This window comes from Schistocerca gregaria, chromosome 6, assembly GCF_023897955.1.
Source record: "Schistocerca gregaria isolate iqSchGreg1 chromosome 6, iqSchGreg1.2, whole genome shotgun sequence".
In the NCBI taxonomy this organism is placed as follows: domain Eukaryota; kingdom Metazoa; phylum Arthropoda; class Insecta; order Orthoptera; family Acrididae; genus Schistocerca; species Schistocerca gregaria.
In genome coordinates this window covers 192,867,677-192,885,718 of record NC_064925.1, presented here as the reverse complement: position 1 = coordinate 192,885,718, position 18,042 = coordinate 192,867,677, and the positions used below count along the sequence as shown (strand labels likewise).

Sequence of the window (18,042 nt, the reverse complement as noted above, 5' to 3'; positions counted from 1 at the left end):
CTCCATCTGACAGCATTCAACAAAAAAGTGCGACTAACTTCTTGTAGCTGGCGTTCAGTCGCATACAATTTTGTAAACAGCATTGTGGTCACCTTTCGACTGTAACATTATTTATTTGTAAAACTAAATATTGTAAATTTGACTGTGAGGCCATAATCAAGTAAAATAACTGAATTTGAGCTATGTGAACACGTAAATATCATCTGATATGATATGGCAGGACACAACACAGAAGCTGGTTTCATCAATCTGTGTTCCTGATTATGAACTTATTTTGTGTATTGCACTCTTTGAATTGCATTGTAAATATGTTGTTCATATTCTGCTTAATTTTTGGCCACATCGTAATACTGAGTAGAGTAAATGATTCCATATTTGTTTATAATTCATATGAAACAGAAGCTTGTTTCATCACCTGGTAGTTTGTGGGCTAGTGTCATTTTTTTTACTGTTCTGCTTATGAATCTTATATGAAGTACTTGATTTAAATGCACTGCAGGTATATGGCTCATAGTCTACTTCTTTTGCATCATTTTTTTGTGTACTTCCTTGCATTTAATGAAGGCCTCTGAAATTTTCACTGGAGAGGGGGATACTAATGCACTGATTTCTGCTAAAATGTGTTGTTTGTAGTACCTGTTAACAATACATTTGCATAACTACTGTTGTAGTTTTGGTATCTGCAAGGATGAATATCCTAGTCATGAAGATTTCAAACCATACTCGTCTACATCTATATCCACAGTCTGCAAACCACAGTGAAATGTGTGGCAATCAGTGGCAAGAAATGACACCGTTCAAACCAGAATTACACTCTCATTCCATGACAAGATGCAATTAAGTTGAATTAAAATTCCATCAAAAGCTGTAAACATAGCTCTTCACCCACCAAATTATAGAAAATATGGAAATGGATAGAAACTAGAATATAGTAAAAACAATAAACTTACAGCACATTTAAATCAAACAGTTCACACGTGGGTTCATAAGCATAACAAATATCCATAAGTCCGTATAATATTTTGCAACAAAACCAGCTTCCACATGGGAAAATATATTAAAAACAAAGATTCCAAGACTTACCAAGAGGGAAAGCGCCGGTAGACAGGCACAATAAAATAACACACAAACACACACACAAAATTACGAGTTTTCGCAACCGGCGGTTGCTTCGTCAGGAAAGAGGGAAGAAGGAAAGATGAAAGGATGTGGGTTTTAAGGGAGAGGGTAAGGAGCCATTCCAATCCCGGGAGCGGAAAGACTTACCTTAGGGGGAAAAGAGGATAGGTATATACTCGCACTCGCACGCGCGCGCGCGCGCGTGCACACACACACACACACACACACACACACACACACACACACACACACACACACACACATGTCTGCTTGTGTGTGTGTGTGTGTGTGTGTGTGTGTGTGTGTGTGTGTGTGTGTGTGTGTGTGCTTTTGATTTGGTTTTGTGTTTTACCCAAGAAGATAGTTTTTACTCCTGTCTTTGATAGAGGGCACCTTAGCTTCATCAGCAGAATGAAGGATTGGAGGGGTCTCCATCACCTGTTCCTACCAGGGGGGCCAATGGCTGCCCTTGCACAGTAGTCCGACCTGGCTCCATCCCACCTCTTGTTGTTTTACATCTGTCATTGTTTGACAGACTTTTCATCATTCATCTCTTTCCTGAGATGTTATCTTGTCATGTAAATAGTTTTCTTCTGGTAAAGGATGGTGTGGAAGCACTACTCAGATGCAAGGGTTGCTTCTCCTGTTACATAATACATTTGAGGGGCTCCATCTACTTTCCAGCCAGCTGGCCAGGCTGCCTGCCATTCCTTCCAATATTACAGATGCGCGCAGAGGTCAAGCAGAATATGAGCAACATATTTACAACTCAATCAGGTTTTGCATTTTACCCGTGAAGGTGGTTTTTACTCCTGTCACAATAGGGTTGTAATCAGACACACAATGTGAAGAAACAAGCTTCTGTTTTAAATGAAACAAAACAAAAAAAAAAACAAAAAAAAAAAAAAAAAAAAAATACATGGAAGACTTTAAATTACCTAGTAAGAAACCAGTGTGATGGACTGATAAACTTGAAGCCCTCTAAGTGGCGTGGCAGTAAATCAGGGTCATGTTACTAGAAGTCCCCCTATGAGTTTCACCTCCATGGAGTCAAAAATGTGCAAACTAAATTTTACACATAAGGAACTTCAGTGTAATGTAGTTTCACCAGCAGAGATGACTGAATTAGGGCACAAAGGGCTGGATTCATATGTAGAGGGGGGGGGGGGGGGGGGAGGGGGGAGGGGGAAGAAACCACATATGTTACAAATCACACTAATTGAGAGGTAAAAACGGAAATACCGTGTGGCTAGGGCCTCCTGTCGGGTAGACCGTTCGCCTGGTGCAAGTCTTTAGAGTTGACGCCACTTCAGCGACATGCGTGTTGATGGGGATGAAACATGAAAGACACACAACACCCAGTCATCACAAGGCAGAGAAAATCCCTGGCCCCGCCGGGAATCGAACCCGGGACCCTGTGCGCGGGAAGCGAGAAAGCTACCGCAAGACCATGAGCTGCGGACATTGAGAGGTTAATGATAACAACTTTACAGTGTCAGTGTCTAGCTGTCAGGTGCTCAGCATTCATTATCTGGGCAAGGGTGTGGCGACCCCAGGGTTCCTGAGCTGAGCAGTGGTAAGTGGTGCCTGTCTCCCATCACTGCAAGCTCTGGGAATGCGTCAGTGATCAATGTGCAGTGCAGTGGTGGAACATTGTGTGTCATGTGGAACAGGATGTTGGCTTCACTACTCAAATTTTTATGACAGTAATAACCTCTATAAAAAACTCTCGGTGTCATGGTGTGCTGCGTGCTGATGAGATGCATGGCTGTTGAGGTGGAATAGTTGTTTGTGGGCAACCTCTGGGGAATCTACCACACTTCAGTTGTATAAGGCTCACCTAGGCATGCAGGGCTCTGTTTAGGAAGACTTTTCTTTCTCTATCTGCCTGTGGGGGCTAAGATGGAACCCTCAAAATTTCCTCCTCTTCCTCCCAGTAGAATGGAGATTATGATTACCCCATCTAGCAAGAGGGGTCTTGCAGCCAGTCCTCCTGGCTCAGAGATTATACAGAGTTCTTCAGTTTATAATAACTGAATGCGTGCTGTTGGTCAGAATGTGTTTTGATTGTGAAAAAGAAAGAGGGCAACTATGATAAAGGTTTGTAGGGCATTGCAGGTACACTGAAATCAGTCAAGTGATTATGTAATGGAATGCTGTTGCTTGAAACTGATAGTTCCCAACAAGCAACCAATCCCTGGAAAGCTCAGTGCCTTGTGGAATGTGCCATAGAAATAGAGCTCCACAACACTTTGAATTATGGCTGAGATGTTGTGCTGCATAGAGATCTGGTTGACATTACCAAGGAGGAATTGAAAGATGAGTGGGTTCAAGAAGGGATCGTTGATACGCAAAATATATTGAAAAGGGTGGATGGGAATCTCATAAAATATGACTCCTTCAAGCTTACCTTCAGTAGCACAAAACTCAAAGGGCATATCAAGGCAGAATTTCTTTGGCTAACTATATGTCCCCATGTCCCCAATGTAATGCACTGTTTCAAATGAAAATGCTTTGGGCACACTACCTGAGGATGTAAGGGTGCAGTCACTTATGAAAAATGTGGCAAGGCTGCCCATGACAAAGCTGGTTGCTCCTCCCCTCTGAAGTGTGTAAAGTACTCTGGGGGTCATTGTGTCAAGTAGGAAATGCAATATCTTTCTCGAAAAAAAAAAAAAAAAAAAAAAAAAAAAAAAAAAAAGCAGATTCAGGAGATTAAAACATTGAAATGAATTCTGCATGGTGAGGCCAGATCCATAAGGCTATGCAGCCCCTCATATTCACTGAATCTTTTGTTTTGGCCCTCAAAAAGCCTATTTCAACAGCCAAAGCTTTTACACAAATGGAGGTTGCCAGTGTCAGCACTGGTGCCTGCATTTGTTAGTGCACTTGTCAAGCTGCATTTGTTTCAGAGCCCATAGCTCTTCCTGGAACATCAGATAAAGCCACAGTTGTCACCACTGCAGAGCTCTCCAAAGGCAGAGCCCAGTAAAAAATCCAGCACAGTCTCCATTGCCACTGCAGTAGCTCCTACAGAGCCCTCATGGACCAAAAAAGCAAATGGGAAGCTTCCACTGCACACGAAAACAGACAATAGGGCATCAGATCATGTTGATATCATTTGACTTGGAGGTTCTACTGCTCCTGCTTCAGAGTTGATGGAACATGAAATCTGCCCAGGGCAACCATCTTGCCTTAGAGCGGAACCTCCACCTGCTGTGAACACCCCACCCCAGTAGAGAGAGATGGTGAAAGTGCAACACCTGTGACAAATGGCTCCCATACTGCAGTGTGGAACGTAAGTGGGTTTGGGGCATTTGTACATTCATGGCTAGATAATGAATGCACTGTATATGAGTCAGTGAGGCCTTCTTATCTGAAGATAATTGATACTATCCTTTTTTGGAGGCTTAGGCTGGCTACAGATGCTTACAGGACCAGACTAACACCCAGTTTCTGTGCTGAGGCTGGGAATGACCACTCACGATCCAGCTGCTGCTGCTTATGGTACATTGGGCATGTAAGTTTCTTGCAGCACTGACTTCTCCTGCACACCATACTGTTGCTATTCCACCTTTTTGTGATCGTTCATGGACAACAATTCCATTTGGTATCTGCATGCATCATGTGCTGGGAATCACTGGGTGTGACGCATGTGCAGCCCCAAATCCAGAGTTTTAACTGCAGCCCCAAATCCAGAGTTTTAACTGCAGCCCCAAATCCAGAGTTTTAACTGCCTGCAACTGTGCTTACTGCAGAGGCCCAGGGTGACTTAAGATTTATTGAACAAGGAAAATCGCCAAACAGCTGTGCAATTTCAGCAGTTGTTTTATTTTCACAACCAGTTTCGGCAATTAAATATGCCATATTCAGTCCCCCTACATATTAAAAAGAGATGTAAAGTATATCAAGGTATACTGCAGCTGACTTTACAGAAAGTGAAACTTAATCAAATTCTTGTCAGGTCTTCAGCCAGACCAAACTGTCAAACAATATTTCCAGTCCACCAGGCCACCCTCATGAGGTGAGAGAAGCTAAGCCTCTCTTACTGATCATCTTCAAACCATGAATGATAGAACCTTCATATGCAGTGAAAAAATGAAGGCACTTGCTGCTACCCCCCCCCCCCCCCCCTCCCTCTACGCTCCCCACCCCCCACCCTAAATCCCAAGAAGAATTGTGGTGCCTCCAGTGGTGATTACTGTCAAAAATGATATATCATTAAAGATTATTACTCATAGCCATCTGATTCAGACACTGTTGTTTCTTCCTATCTAATAAAACAGGATTCCAAGTTTTACTTAGTGGGTATCCATTATCATCATTACTGATGCTATCTGTTAGTCTGATGTCAACAGATTCTTTTAAAACACAATCTCAGTGATATGAAGCATTTGAAACCACTTTTCTCATTGTATAGCAATTTAACAATTGATATCATGAAATACTTGTTGGTGGACTGTGATAAATCTTACAAGTAAGGAACTGGATGATGTCACAGTTTGAGTACTGGAAAAAGGTTTAAACTTAGCACCCATGCCTACTACTGTCCTCACAATGGAATTCATTTTGTCTATTGACCAAACAGTGTCATGTCTTCTGAAAGAATGGGCCACAGTGGTCAGACAAAAGGTTTCTCACATTTTGTATCAGGCTTGGCCTCCACAGAGTAACATTTTCTCAGCTGAATGGACAGCTGCTTGGTGTATTAGAGAGGGCCCTGAATTATTTATTTTACAGACAAAGGCAAAGGTTTTGATCTACAAGGGTGATTATGTGAATAAGATGTGTAATTTACTTAAGGATCAGTCTGTTGTATATTACAGACAGAGCCCCCATCACATAAAATGGATAATGACTTTACTTTGGAAGAAGAGCTCATTACCTGAAAATACAATTAAAAACTTTGTCCTGGCACAGCCATTCCACCTATATTATATGGACTGCCAAAAGTCTATAAAGTTGGGATCCCATTATGCCTGATTGTTAGTAATTTAGATGTGCTGACTTGCACATTTTTAGTGTTGGTCCTATGCCCTCGTGTGACTAAATATGAAGATATTATTTCCAGTTCCATGGATTTTATTCAGCATTAAAAGTTGCTTCGTCTTGGTCCTTCTGATTTATTTGTAAGTTTAGATGTGGTGTCTCTTTTTACTAGGGTCCCTCTTGAAGAGTCATTGATTTTAAGTAATGAAAAGCTAGATATGAAAATGGGAAAGCTCTGTCATCACGTACTGACATCCACCTATTTTTTATTCAGTGGCAAATATTTTGAACAGCTAGACGAGTGGCTATGGGGAGTCCTTTATCTCCATAGCTGCAAATCTTTTTATGGAGTACTGTGAGGATATGGGCCTGAATTTTTTTAGGCCTATTTTTGTTTGGGGTTATTCGACCATTTTAATGATCTTCAGCCTAATATCAAATACGTGATGGCAATTGAAAAAGGAGAGGTGGTTACTCTTTTTGATACTGGTTCATAAAAAAGAATGACAAAACTCTAGGACACACAGTTTATAGGAAACCAACACAACTGTTAGGTATTCATATGCTACCAGCTGTCATCCATTGTTTCAATATACAGTAGTCCTACAGACCTTGGTCAAAAGAGCATATGTTATCTCGGTACAAGAGAATTTACCATAAGAGTTGCAACATCTTAAGGATGTGTTTAATCATAACGGCTATATGGACAGACAGATTTGGCATGCTTTTGAGTTTGGACCACTAGCTGAATACACTTATAGTCCTGTGGCTTTGGGAATGTTTCTGCCAAGAGAGGTAGAGTTTTGAAGACACACACAATCAGATGTGTATTTTGTCTGCCAGCTAAGATTAGAGCCCTTCTTGGCTCTGTTAAGGATGATTTAAGTTTGAGGAAGTCTAGCATTTACAAAATATCATAAGAATGTGGTAAAATAAACGTTAGCCAAACAATTTGTACTGTCAATGACACATGCATGGATCATCACCACCATATGCAATTATTACACCCTGACAAAATCTGTGGTAGCTGAACACTGTCTTACAGAGGGTCATAGGATGGTATACAATGAGACACAAGTGGTTACAAATGCCTTGGATTACTGGGATTGTATTTTAAAAGAATCTGTTGAAATCAGATTAACAGATGAGATCATTAACTGTGATAATGGATGCCCGCTAAGTAAAACTTGGAATCCTGTTTTATTAGATATGAAGAAACAGCATCTGAATTGGCCAGCTATTCATCACTGGATGTGCTGCAACTGTTCTTGAGTTAGGGAGCAGCAGCAATGATTATATGCTTGTTCATTTTACCTTAGTTAATGCACCTTCATATTTTCACTGCATATAAAGGTTTGTCATTCATGGTTTGAATAAGTTATTAGTGAGAGTGGCTTAGCTTTTCTCAACTAATGATGGTGGCTTGGTGGACCACAGAAATATTACATGTGGCTGACAGTTTGATGTGGCTGAAGACCTGACAAGAATTTGATTGGTTGATATGCCCAGAAAGTCTACATAAGTATAGTGAAGTGTAATAATAAAAGTTCTTAAAACCTACAGAATCCAAGTTGCAGCATTAAGACAAGTACCTGTGTACATACAGCAGAACAGAGTAAAATAAGTAGACATACTGGTTAGCACTGCAACTATTTAAACACCACAGAGTTATAACAAAACATGCCAATCATTTAAAAAAGACCAAAAATAGACAATATACAATCAGAAGCTCAACCAAAGAAAGCTCGTCTAATTAAAAAAAAAAAAAAAAAAAAAAAAACGTACATAATTCTTGTGGCTGAGAAAAACCCTTTTCAACAAAGACCTATTCTCATTCAAAGATAAACAAAGTGATATAATCTCGGAGGCATGCATATTTATTGCTTAAGTTTTATCACCACTGGTTATACATCGCAAGTAGTTGTCACAACATGAAAAATGTGACCAGTCACAAATTTAATGGCAGACAATGTATTAAGTGAATAATGGTATGAAAGGAACACATGAGGAATACTCATAAAATACCTTTAGAGCATACATCATACACCAAATCAAAGTAAAATGGTATGTCCCTTTTTACTTAATAAATTGGCAAATACAAGAGTGGAACAAACAAGGGCCTCAAATCCGTATTAACAATGAGTCCTTCAAAATCTCAGCTAACATTGTAATACTATTTCCCTGGGAATGTAAGTTACCACACTAATCACCTATCTATAAAATGTCAGAACTGACACATGGCAAGTTGTATCACAGTAGGCAATTTGGGGATGGACCAAGCTAAAAGTGAGGTAAGTGTATGAAGACCACAAAAATAGTAAAACATTGTCATCTGAGATTTTGGAGGGCTCCCCTTAGTTAATATAGATATGATAAGTAACATAATCCCTCAAGGTGTATTGTGAGTGTTCCTTGCACATTCTTTGCACACCATTATTCACTTAACATTTTGTCTTCAATCGGGTTTGTTGCTGGTTGCATTTTTGATGTTATGAATAATAATTCTGGTATATCATCAGTAGTTATAATACTTAGGCAACAGATATGTTCCCCATTTTGTACTTCAGAGATTATATCACATTGTTTTATTTTGAATGAGAATAAGGATTCATACGAACCAGGGTTTTTCTCATCTGTAAGAATTATGATTTTTTTTACTACAGAAAATGAGACTAGCTTTGTTTAGTTGAGCTTCTGATTGTATATTGTCTATTCTTTATCTTATGTTTTTCATGTTCTATTATAACTCTGTCATGTTAAAATAGTTCCAGTGCTAACCAGTATGTCTACTTATTTTACTTTGTTGTGCTGTATGTACACAAGTCCTTGTCTTAAAGCTGCTACTTGCATTTTGTCAGTTTTAAGAACTTTTGTTATTATTTTTATTATTGTTATTCTTGACTCTGTGTCAAGTCAGCTGTGGTATGCCTTGATATACACTACATGTATACTCTTCTTTTTATTAGTACGCAGGGGCTTGAAGATGGCATACTGATTTCCTACTGGTTGTGAAAATCAAATAAAATAACCTCTCAAATTGCATTGCTGTTTGGTGATTTTTCTTTTTAAATATTTGACTAGCCACTTCCCTGCCTCTGCAATGGATCAACAGAGATTTTGGATTTAGTGCCGTAAAGGAGAGACCCCAGTCCTGCATATGTTTTTAATACTTCAGTTTCCACCATTTTAGTAGAACATCATGATTTTACAGCTGTCCTTATGGATGGGTCAAAATGGGGGGTCCTCAAGGTCTGACTGCTTCAAGAATTTACTGTCTTTGACGCTGAATTATATGTGATGTTGTGGGCAGAGCAGATGAAATGTGCTTAGACTGCTAAATTTTTTGTCTTCTGATTCCATGTTCACACTCCACAGTGCTTGTATCAGGAGATAAATTCACCCAGAATATCCAGGATGCCTTCCTCCCAACTAAAATGGCTGGGGTAGTAGGTATATTTCTGCTGGGTACCAGGTCACTTGGGTATTGCAGGGAGTGAAAGGGCAGACATAGCAACCAAGGAGGCATGTTGTGATCCTCTGTTATTTCAGTGAGCCATCCCCCTGCACGCTATCACCTCACTGGTGAGGTACAGAGTCATGTGTTGATGGGAATACAAGCAACTGGAAGTGACAGGCTATAAGCTATGTCTAGTTAAGCCCACTATGCAGCTGTGGTGTACCACCAAGACAGGATGAGGTCCTCCTTACTCATCTTTGCATAGGCCCGAGTCCTCTGATGCATGGCTTCTTGCTCTGGTGAGAGGATGCTCTAATGTGTGGTGCTCATGGTGTAGAGATCACTGTGTACCACATTTTACTAGATAGTGTTTTATTTTCAGACCAGAGCTCAGTTGCAAGTTTGCTGGCAGATCTGCCCTCTAAAGTGACATTGAAATGAATGTTGTTATAATTCCAAGGTTTTGCAAACTGTCCAACAGGTTTCCAAAAATTTTAGGGAAATGTTCTTGAAGTGTTAAAAGGATGACTAGCTCACACATTTTTTTCTGTAAATGGTCAGCCAGTCACATATCCCTACATTGTTGCTTTACCTCCTCTGTCAATTTGCTTCCGTTGGGGTGTGATATGAAGTGATAGTGTGGATCAACTGTGTTACCCATATTTGTTTCTTTGAATATTCATAAAGGCGCTGATAACCTTGCCATTGAGTGCCTCTACAGCCCAAAAACAATAACCACAGTAGTAGTAGTAGTAGTAGTAGTAGTAGTAGTAGTAGTAGTTTGGAGTAGTGAAATGGAGTAACACAGACCTAGAAGCACTCAATACACTTACACGATCACATTGCCACAAATATAGAATACATCACATACATTCAGCAACTGAAAGATTCACATTAAGCAGAAAGGAAGGAGGAAGGGGATTTATCGACATAAAAACCTACATTATGGACAGGTTGACAATTTAAAAAAATTCTTTCTAGAACGAGCAGTAACTAGCAAAGTACACAAAGCAATCACTCATATAAATACGTCGGCTCCACCACTGCAATTTCATAACCACTTCTACAACCCTTTAGATCACAACATCAACAGATACGAAGAAAGTAAATTGGAAAAAGAAAACACTACATGGCAATTACCCGTATCATCTAACACAGCCACACATCGATCAAGACGCATCCAACACATGGCTAAGAAAAGGCAATATATACAGTGAGACAGAAGGATTCATGATTGCATTACAGGATCAAACAATAAACACCAGATATTACAGCAAGCATATTATTAAAGATCCCAATACCACAATGGATAAATGCAGACTTTGTAAACAACAAATAGAAACAGTAGATCACATCACAAGCGGATGCACAATACTAGCAAATACAGAATACCCCAGAAGACATGACAATGTAGCAAAAATAATACATTAACAACTTGCCATACAACATAAACTAACAAAACAACACATTCCCACATCCAAGTATGCACCACAAAATGTACTGGAGAATGATGAATACAAATTATACTGGAACAGAACCATTATAACAGATAAAACGCCACCACATAACAAACCTGACATCATACGCACAAATAAAAAGAAGAAATTAACCCAACTAATTTAAATATCCATACCCAATACAACAAATATACAGAAGAAAAGAGGAGAAACAATTGAAAAATACATCCAACTGGCTGAGGAAGTCAAGGACATGTGGCATCAGGATAAAGTTGACATTATACCAATTATACTATCAACTACAGGAATCGTACCACACAATATCCACCAGTACATCAATGCAATACACCTACATCCAAACTTATATATACAACTACAGAAATCCGTAATTATTGATACATGTTCAATTACCCGAAAGTTCCTAAATGCAATATAACATATACCGTACAGTTAAAAGGAAGTCACGCTTGATTAAGGTACGCGTCACTTTCTACTTTTGACCAGATATAACGTCTGAGACAAGAAAGAAATAATAATAATAATAATAATAATAATAATAACTCAGTGTCTGGTTGTGATAAAAGTCACAAGTAGAAAGTGTCTGCTGAAATGTGTGTTTAACATTAAATAGCATGTGGCATCTATTAGCCGAAGTTCATATTTCTTTCTAAAGCACCTCGGACATGATCAAACATGTTGTCAGATATTTGACTGTGTATGGCACTATTTAATGTTTTTATCAAACTTGGAGAATATTTGACAGGTTTAATCAAAGCTTGACAAATTTATGGACAAAACAGGGTTGAACAGTCTATATTACAAATAGGATTACAACTGGTCTTGGAAATAGTAGTGTCTGTGGCTGTACAGGGCGGAGGAAATGAGGTCTTTAGATGAGTAGACTTTCTAAGAATCTCAGAAGAACCTGTAGTTACAAAGTTTTATTCCCTTCTGTTTAGATGCATTTTTACTGGCCATTGTCGTAATGGATACAGATTCTGTGCCCACAGTTGAAGAAGGTAGTTTTCTTACTATTATAAAAAATGAAAAAAATGAAATTATGGGTAGTGCTTTACAGAAATCAAGTCATATTTGACAGAGAGAAAGAAAAATGTTGTTATAACATCAAGCAAAGTGTTCCTTGAAGTGGAGAACTATTTCATAGGGGGTACCATAAGGTTTGATTCTAGACCCAATTTCTTTTCCCTTTTCCGTTTTTCCCTTTTCCCTTTTCCCCTTTTCCCCTTTTCCCCTTTTCCCCTTTTCCCCCCTTTCCCCCCTTTCCCCCCTTTCCCCCCTTTTCCCCCTTTTCCCCCTTTCCCCCCTTTCCCCCCTTTCCCCCCTTTCCCCCCTTTTCCCCCTTTTCCCCCTTTTCCCCCTTTTCCCCCTTTTCCCCCTTTTCCCCCTTTTCCCCCTTTTCCCCCTTTTCCCCCTTTTCCCCCCTTTTCCCCCCTTTTCCCCCCTTTTCCCCCTTTTCCCCCTTTTCCCCCTTTTCCCCCTTTTCCCCCTTTTCCCCCCTTTTCCCCCTTTTCCCCCTTTTCCCCCTTTTCCCCCTTTTCCCCCTTTTCCCCCTTTTCCCCCTTTTCCCCCTTTTCCCCCTTTTCCCCCTTTTCCCCCTTTTCCCCCTTTTCCCCCCTTTTCCCCCTTTTCCCCCTTTTCCCCCTTTTCCCCCTTTTCCCCCTTTTCCCCCTTTTCCCCCTTTTCCCCCTTTTCCCCCTTTTCCCCCTTTTCCCCCTTTTCCCCCTTTTCCCCCTTTTCCCCCTTTTCCCCCTTTTCCCCCTTTTCCCCCTTTTCCCCCTTTTCCCCCTTTTTCCCCTTTTTCCCCCTTTTTCCCCTTTTTCCCCTTTTCCCCCTTTTCCCCCTTTTTCCCCTTTTTCCCTTTTTCCCTTTTCTACATGAATGACTTTCCCATAATTACATGAGAAATTGAAAGACATAAGGTGAGACCTATAATCAAAGGCTCTGTAAAGATACTGGTAAGGGTTATTATTATTGTTAAGATTATTAACAATGTGGTATACAGTGTACATCAATCTTTACAGCAAACATGCACGTGACACAAAATGTACTGGCTGTTGTCCCTTAAGCATACATACTCTCGTAATTGAGAACATTTCATATAACTGATACTCTCAATTTAAATATATTCACATTCCATTGTGCCTACTTACATTTATATCACACTCAAATTACATTAAACATTTCTTAAAATTTTTCAACTTGATATGTGTTCAAAGATTTCATTAAAGGCCTGCTACATTGTTTGCTGAATCTACGCTAGAGATGTCTGTAATTCCACTCATACAACATTCATTCATAACATGGTAGTGTATGCCATTATACTTTGAATTTTTAGTGAAACTTCCATATCTTTGAGTACTTAACCAGCCTCTCACTGTGAAATATAACATTTAATGAACATTTTATTGGTTAGATGGTTTTTATGTACTAATAATTCATACTGTAATTGGCATTTGTATGTCATTTGATTCTGCATTCACAGTGTTGAGGAAAAATCCTGTGAACCCAACAGTACCTATGAAACCTTTGTACTGGACTCGAATTGTTGTGCCAGCGACAGAAAGTGTGTAAGTTATGTATTTATTTCTTTTAATGTCAAATTAATATAAGGAATATTCTCAACCTATCACATGCAATGTACAGGGAAGCTTACAGCTAAAACTGTAATATTAAACTTTACTTATTGACAGTGATGGTTACAAACATAACTTCATTTTATTTATTTATAGTATTTTCATGAAGCCCAAAGTGGCTTATTCAGCCTACAAACAGTTACTTTTCATATAGTAAGCAGCAGACAGCTCTGTGGGAAGATCTGGAAGAAGCTAAAATAGAAGACATTGATGAATTTGCAAATCTGTTCTCTCGACAAGTGACTGAACGGAAACCAGTGAAGAAGAAAGAAGAAAAGCCTACAAAGCAACAAGCAGCAAAACTACTCGACAGCAAGCGATCACAGAATGTTGGCATTCTTTCATCTAGCCTCCATGTAGAATTTTCAGAAATAGAAAATGGTAACTATATTTAAATTCAATTAATGTATAGTCTGTAATAGCATGCATAAATTAGTGTTTCTGATTATATTATTTTTTCCAGCAATATACAATTTTGATACATCAGTTGTGAACTTGGAAGCTCTACAACAGATATATGATTCTGTAAGTGGAGAAATATTTTTTTATTATAGTTGACACCATAAAAGATTAGAGAATGTTTCAGAATAGAGGTGAGATGAGTGTTGGGATGCTTATGAATGAATGTAATATCCAGTCTAGAGATCTAATGTAATTCTGTAATATGTTTACTAACAATTTCTGAAAAATAGGAATAACAGAAATAGTGCTAATAAACACATTCATTTTCTGTACAAAAGGTACAAATTAACAGGAAACAAGAGCACATTGAAATTTTTGAGGGATGTAAACATTTAACTTGGGATCAGAAGAGAAATAGGGTGTAGTATCAGAAAGTGAAAGATGAAAGAAAGATTCAGTTTATTATATCCTTAATTAGAAGCTGTAAAAACTAGATGTTACTGATGAGCCACAAATGGCAATTACCACTGTAAGACACATTTTAGTTTTTTCCATTGCACCTTTAGGTGTATTGTTCTACATTTGAACTATAGTACTGCCAATTCTGTAACACATTAGTTACTATGTTAACTCTCACTTTCAAATGACAAAATGAATAAAACTTTTACAGATCATAATTAAGGAACATGGTAGTACTTAAGATGCTCTACAGGTTGTGACCTTTGACTTTTGAAAGAAATTTGACACACTTACACATGTAACTAATGAGAAGAATAAAAGTTTATGGAATATCACACCAGGTTTGTGATTAGACTGAAGAATTTCTGGCAAATGGAATACAGCATGCCATTGTAAATGAAGAGAGAACTTTAGTCATAAAAGTAGTTTCTGGGAGCCCAAAGGGTGTACTTTAAGGCTATTGCAGTTCATGATATGTATAAATAAAATTACCTGATGGATAAGTTGGAAGCCCAATAACACTGTATGCAGATGATGCTATTGTATACAATCAAGCCACAATGCTAGGAGAATTGTGGTAAAATACAGGAAGAGCTACGGAGGATTGGGACATGGTGCAGTGATTATCAGGGGGTGCTCAACGTAAACAAATGAACACACTGGGTCTAAAGTACCAGTACATGATAGCTGAATGATCATTAGCTGCAGTCACATCCACTAAACATCTAGTAGCGTGGAGTGATTTGCAGTGGAATGGTCACACACATGACTAGTTGCAGGTATGGCAGGTGCCAGACTGAGTCCTCTGGAAGAGTAGTCTACCCTAGCAGAAAGTACCTTTTTTGACAAATGATGGAGTTTAATTTAGTGTTTAGCTTGGTATAAAGTTACAGTGTCAAGAGAAGTTGCTATGATGTGAGCTCAAGGCAATTCATCTGTACTACCATTTAAAAAAGGCAAAGAAATGACAGAAAGTAAATATTTATTACAAAATGTATCCAAATTCACTCAATTTTACCCCCTGAAATGTAGAACATGACCTAGTTTACAGAAATTTATTAACTATATTTTTTTAAAATTGATCTAAATATAGCATGTTGTCTATAAAGTTACATAAATTTTGTGTTTTCTTTATGCTTCCCTATAAAAAGGTTTGTAATGAACTAGTAATATACTCATCACAACTTCACCCATGTTACTCAGTAAAAGAAAACTATGCAATGTGATTATTTGGAGGGTATTTTTATAAAGTTATAGGTTTCCAGTATACTCCAGGTTTTAAAAGTGTAAATCTATACTTTAAACTATGAAATACAGCGTTTTTTTATGGCAGATTATCATAACTTTCTTAAACTGGTTTTGAATCTTGACTAATATAGTATATGAAAACGTCAAAGTCTTCACTTCTTATTGTTTCACTCAACCAGCTGAACTAAGATTTTGCATGAATGAAAAGAAGATCCAGTTTTAAATAGTTTCCACAGTCATTTAGCACAAAATACACACCCACGTCCGCCCCTGCGCAAGCACAAATTTAAATAGGAAAGGATAGTTGCTACTCACTGTATAGCAAACTGCTCAGTCACAGATCACAGATAGGCTCAACCAAGACTGTCATATAACACAATAAGCTTTTGGCCAGCAAAGCCTTTGTCAAAAATACACTCTTACACTCACTCTTGCGCCCCTGAGAGGAGCCGCTGGTCAGAGTGGGTGGTATTAGGGTGGATGCTTTGCATTTGAGATATATGAAGCACCAAAAAACTGGACGTTCTTCTAAAGCCATCTCTTTGGTTGGTAATGGATCATCCAATACTGCTTCTTATGACCCTGTAGTCTTCCCTTCCAGGCTACACTCTGGGAATAGGGACACTCTCTCCAGCTTGGGGTGAAACACTTTTCCCATTACCTGGTCTGCACCAGGACTGATGAGGACACTTTCACCACCAACAAACCATTACTCTTTGTGGAAAATATCAAAAATAAGTTTGGTGAAGTGAAGTTTCTCAGTAAGATACAGTTGGATTTGCTATTGATGAAAACTTCCCTGCCCAGGTTTCACTTCACCTCCAATACTGCAGAAATGTCACCATCTTTTTGGCACCAGTCGGTGATGGGGCTTCCTCCCAGGACCCCTCCCCCCAAGCAATCTCTCAGGCCAGAGGCAAGCTATCACAACTCGTCCAGGGGACACACAGTCTGGATGCCCCAAGGTTGCAAGGTTGCCATTATCTTCCAGTTCTGGATCTCACAGAAGCCTTCTGTAGTCTTCTCTCCATCCATCCATCCATCCATCCATCCATCACAAGATGGCCACTCCCCCGCCCCCCACCAGGTGGCCTGGTGGTGGTGTCATCTCCTCCCTTGCAATGTGTGTCTGACCTCTTGTCACTCCATTGTTGTTGGTGAAGGATAGTGACCAGTGTGATTGGCTTCAGCCCATAAACCTCCGTACTTACTCAGACATCTTTGTGTCAAAGCCTGTTACTCATTCGTACAGAGCAAGTTGGTGTGTTGGTGCTTTGTCTCCTCTCTCAGTTCTTCTGTCTGTCTGTCACAGGTGTGGCTACACTCCGCACCCTCCGAGGTTTCCCATGGCAGTCTTCCATTCTGACCCTTGCCCCTCCGATGGCCTTTGTCCAGATCCATCAGTTCTTGTGAACCAATTATGATCCACTTTGTGACAGCATAGGTGTCAGCCTCCTATCCAGCTGCATTCTTCCTCCAGAAACAATGAGCTGAATCTTCCCACTTATATTTTACCCCTTGTCAGGCTAGATCCTATGATAAACCTTTCATGGAATGGGAGCTCCTTCTGGCCCTCTCTTCTTCCCATGATTCAGCTCTGGGTGCTGGTTCCATCTATAACCGACTGCTTCAACACCTCTGTCCTTCACAACTATAATTTCTCCTCCAGATGTTTAACAGTGTTTGGCTCCAAGGCTTTTTCTCCTTGCAGTGGATAGACAGTATTGTGGTTTCTGTCCTTAAGCCAGAAAATGATCCATCTTCCCATGCAGTTACTGGCCAGTCATCCTGACCATGGTCTCCTGTAAGTTACTAAAAACAATGGTGGCTTGTCAGCTCAATTGTGTCCTTGATTTCCAGGACCTAATATCTCCTTAACAGTGCTGCTTGCAGGAGGGATGGTCTCCAACTGCTCATCTGCCTTGATTGGGAACCACAGTTCAGCAAACCTTTTCTCAGCACTGCTATCTTCTTACAGTTTTCCTTGATCTTCGTAAGACCTACTCCATACACTCCATGAGTGAGGTCTTCGAGGACCCTCCCAATTTTTATTTGCCAGTTCCTGTCCCACCAGTTGTTCAGAGTTCAGGTTGGCTCTGTTCTCAGCTCTCCACAGACCCAGGAGAGTGGTGTTCCACATATTTAGTGTCCCTGCTCTCATCACTATTAGTGGACTTGTGGCCTCTGCTGGACTGTTGGTCACCCCTGCTTTGTATGTGAATGACTTTCACATTTGGTCTAGCTCCCACTCAGTGGC

General features: G+C 39.6%; 1 protein-coding gene across 1 annotated transcript in view; it reads left to right on the top strand.

Annotated features, from left to right (window-relative positions):
• LOC126278800 (formin-like) overlaps positions 1–18,042 on the top strand; it is a 246,586-nt gene that overhangs the window by 126,314 nt on the left and 102,230 nt on the right. Inside the window, exons 8-10 of the mRNA XM_049979073.1 lie at positions 13,526–13,610; positions 13,831–14,057; positions 14,140–14,201. Coding sequence (XP_049835030.1) covers positions 13,526–13,610; positions 13,831–14,057; positions 14,140–14,201 — 374 coding nt within the window. The remainder of the gene's footprint in view (positions 1–13,525; positions 13,611–13,830; positions 14,058–14,139; positions 14,202–18,042) is intronic.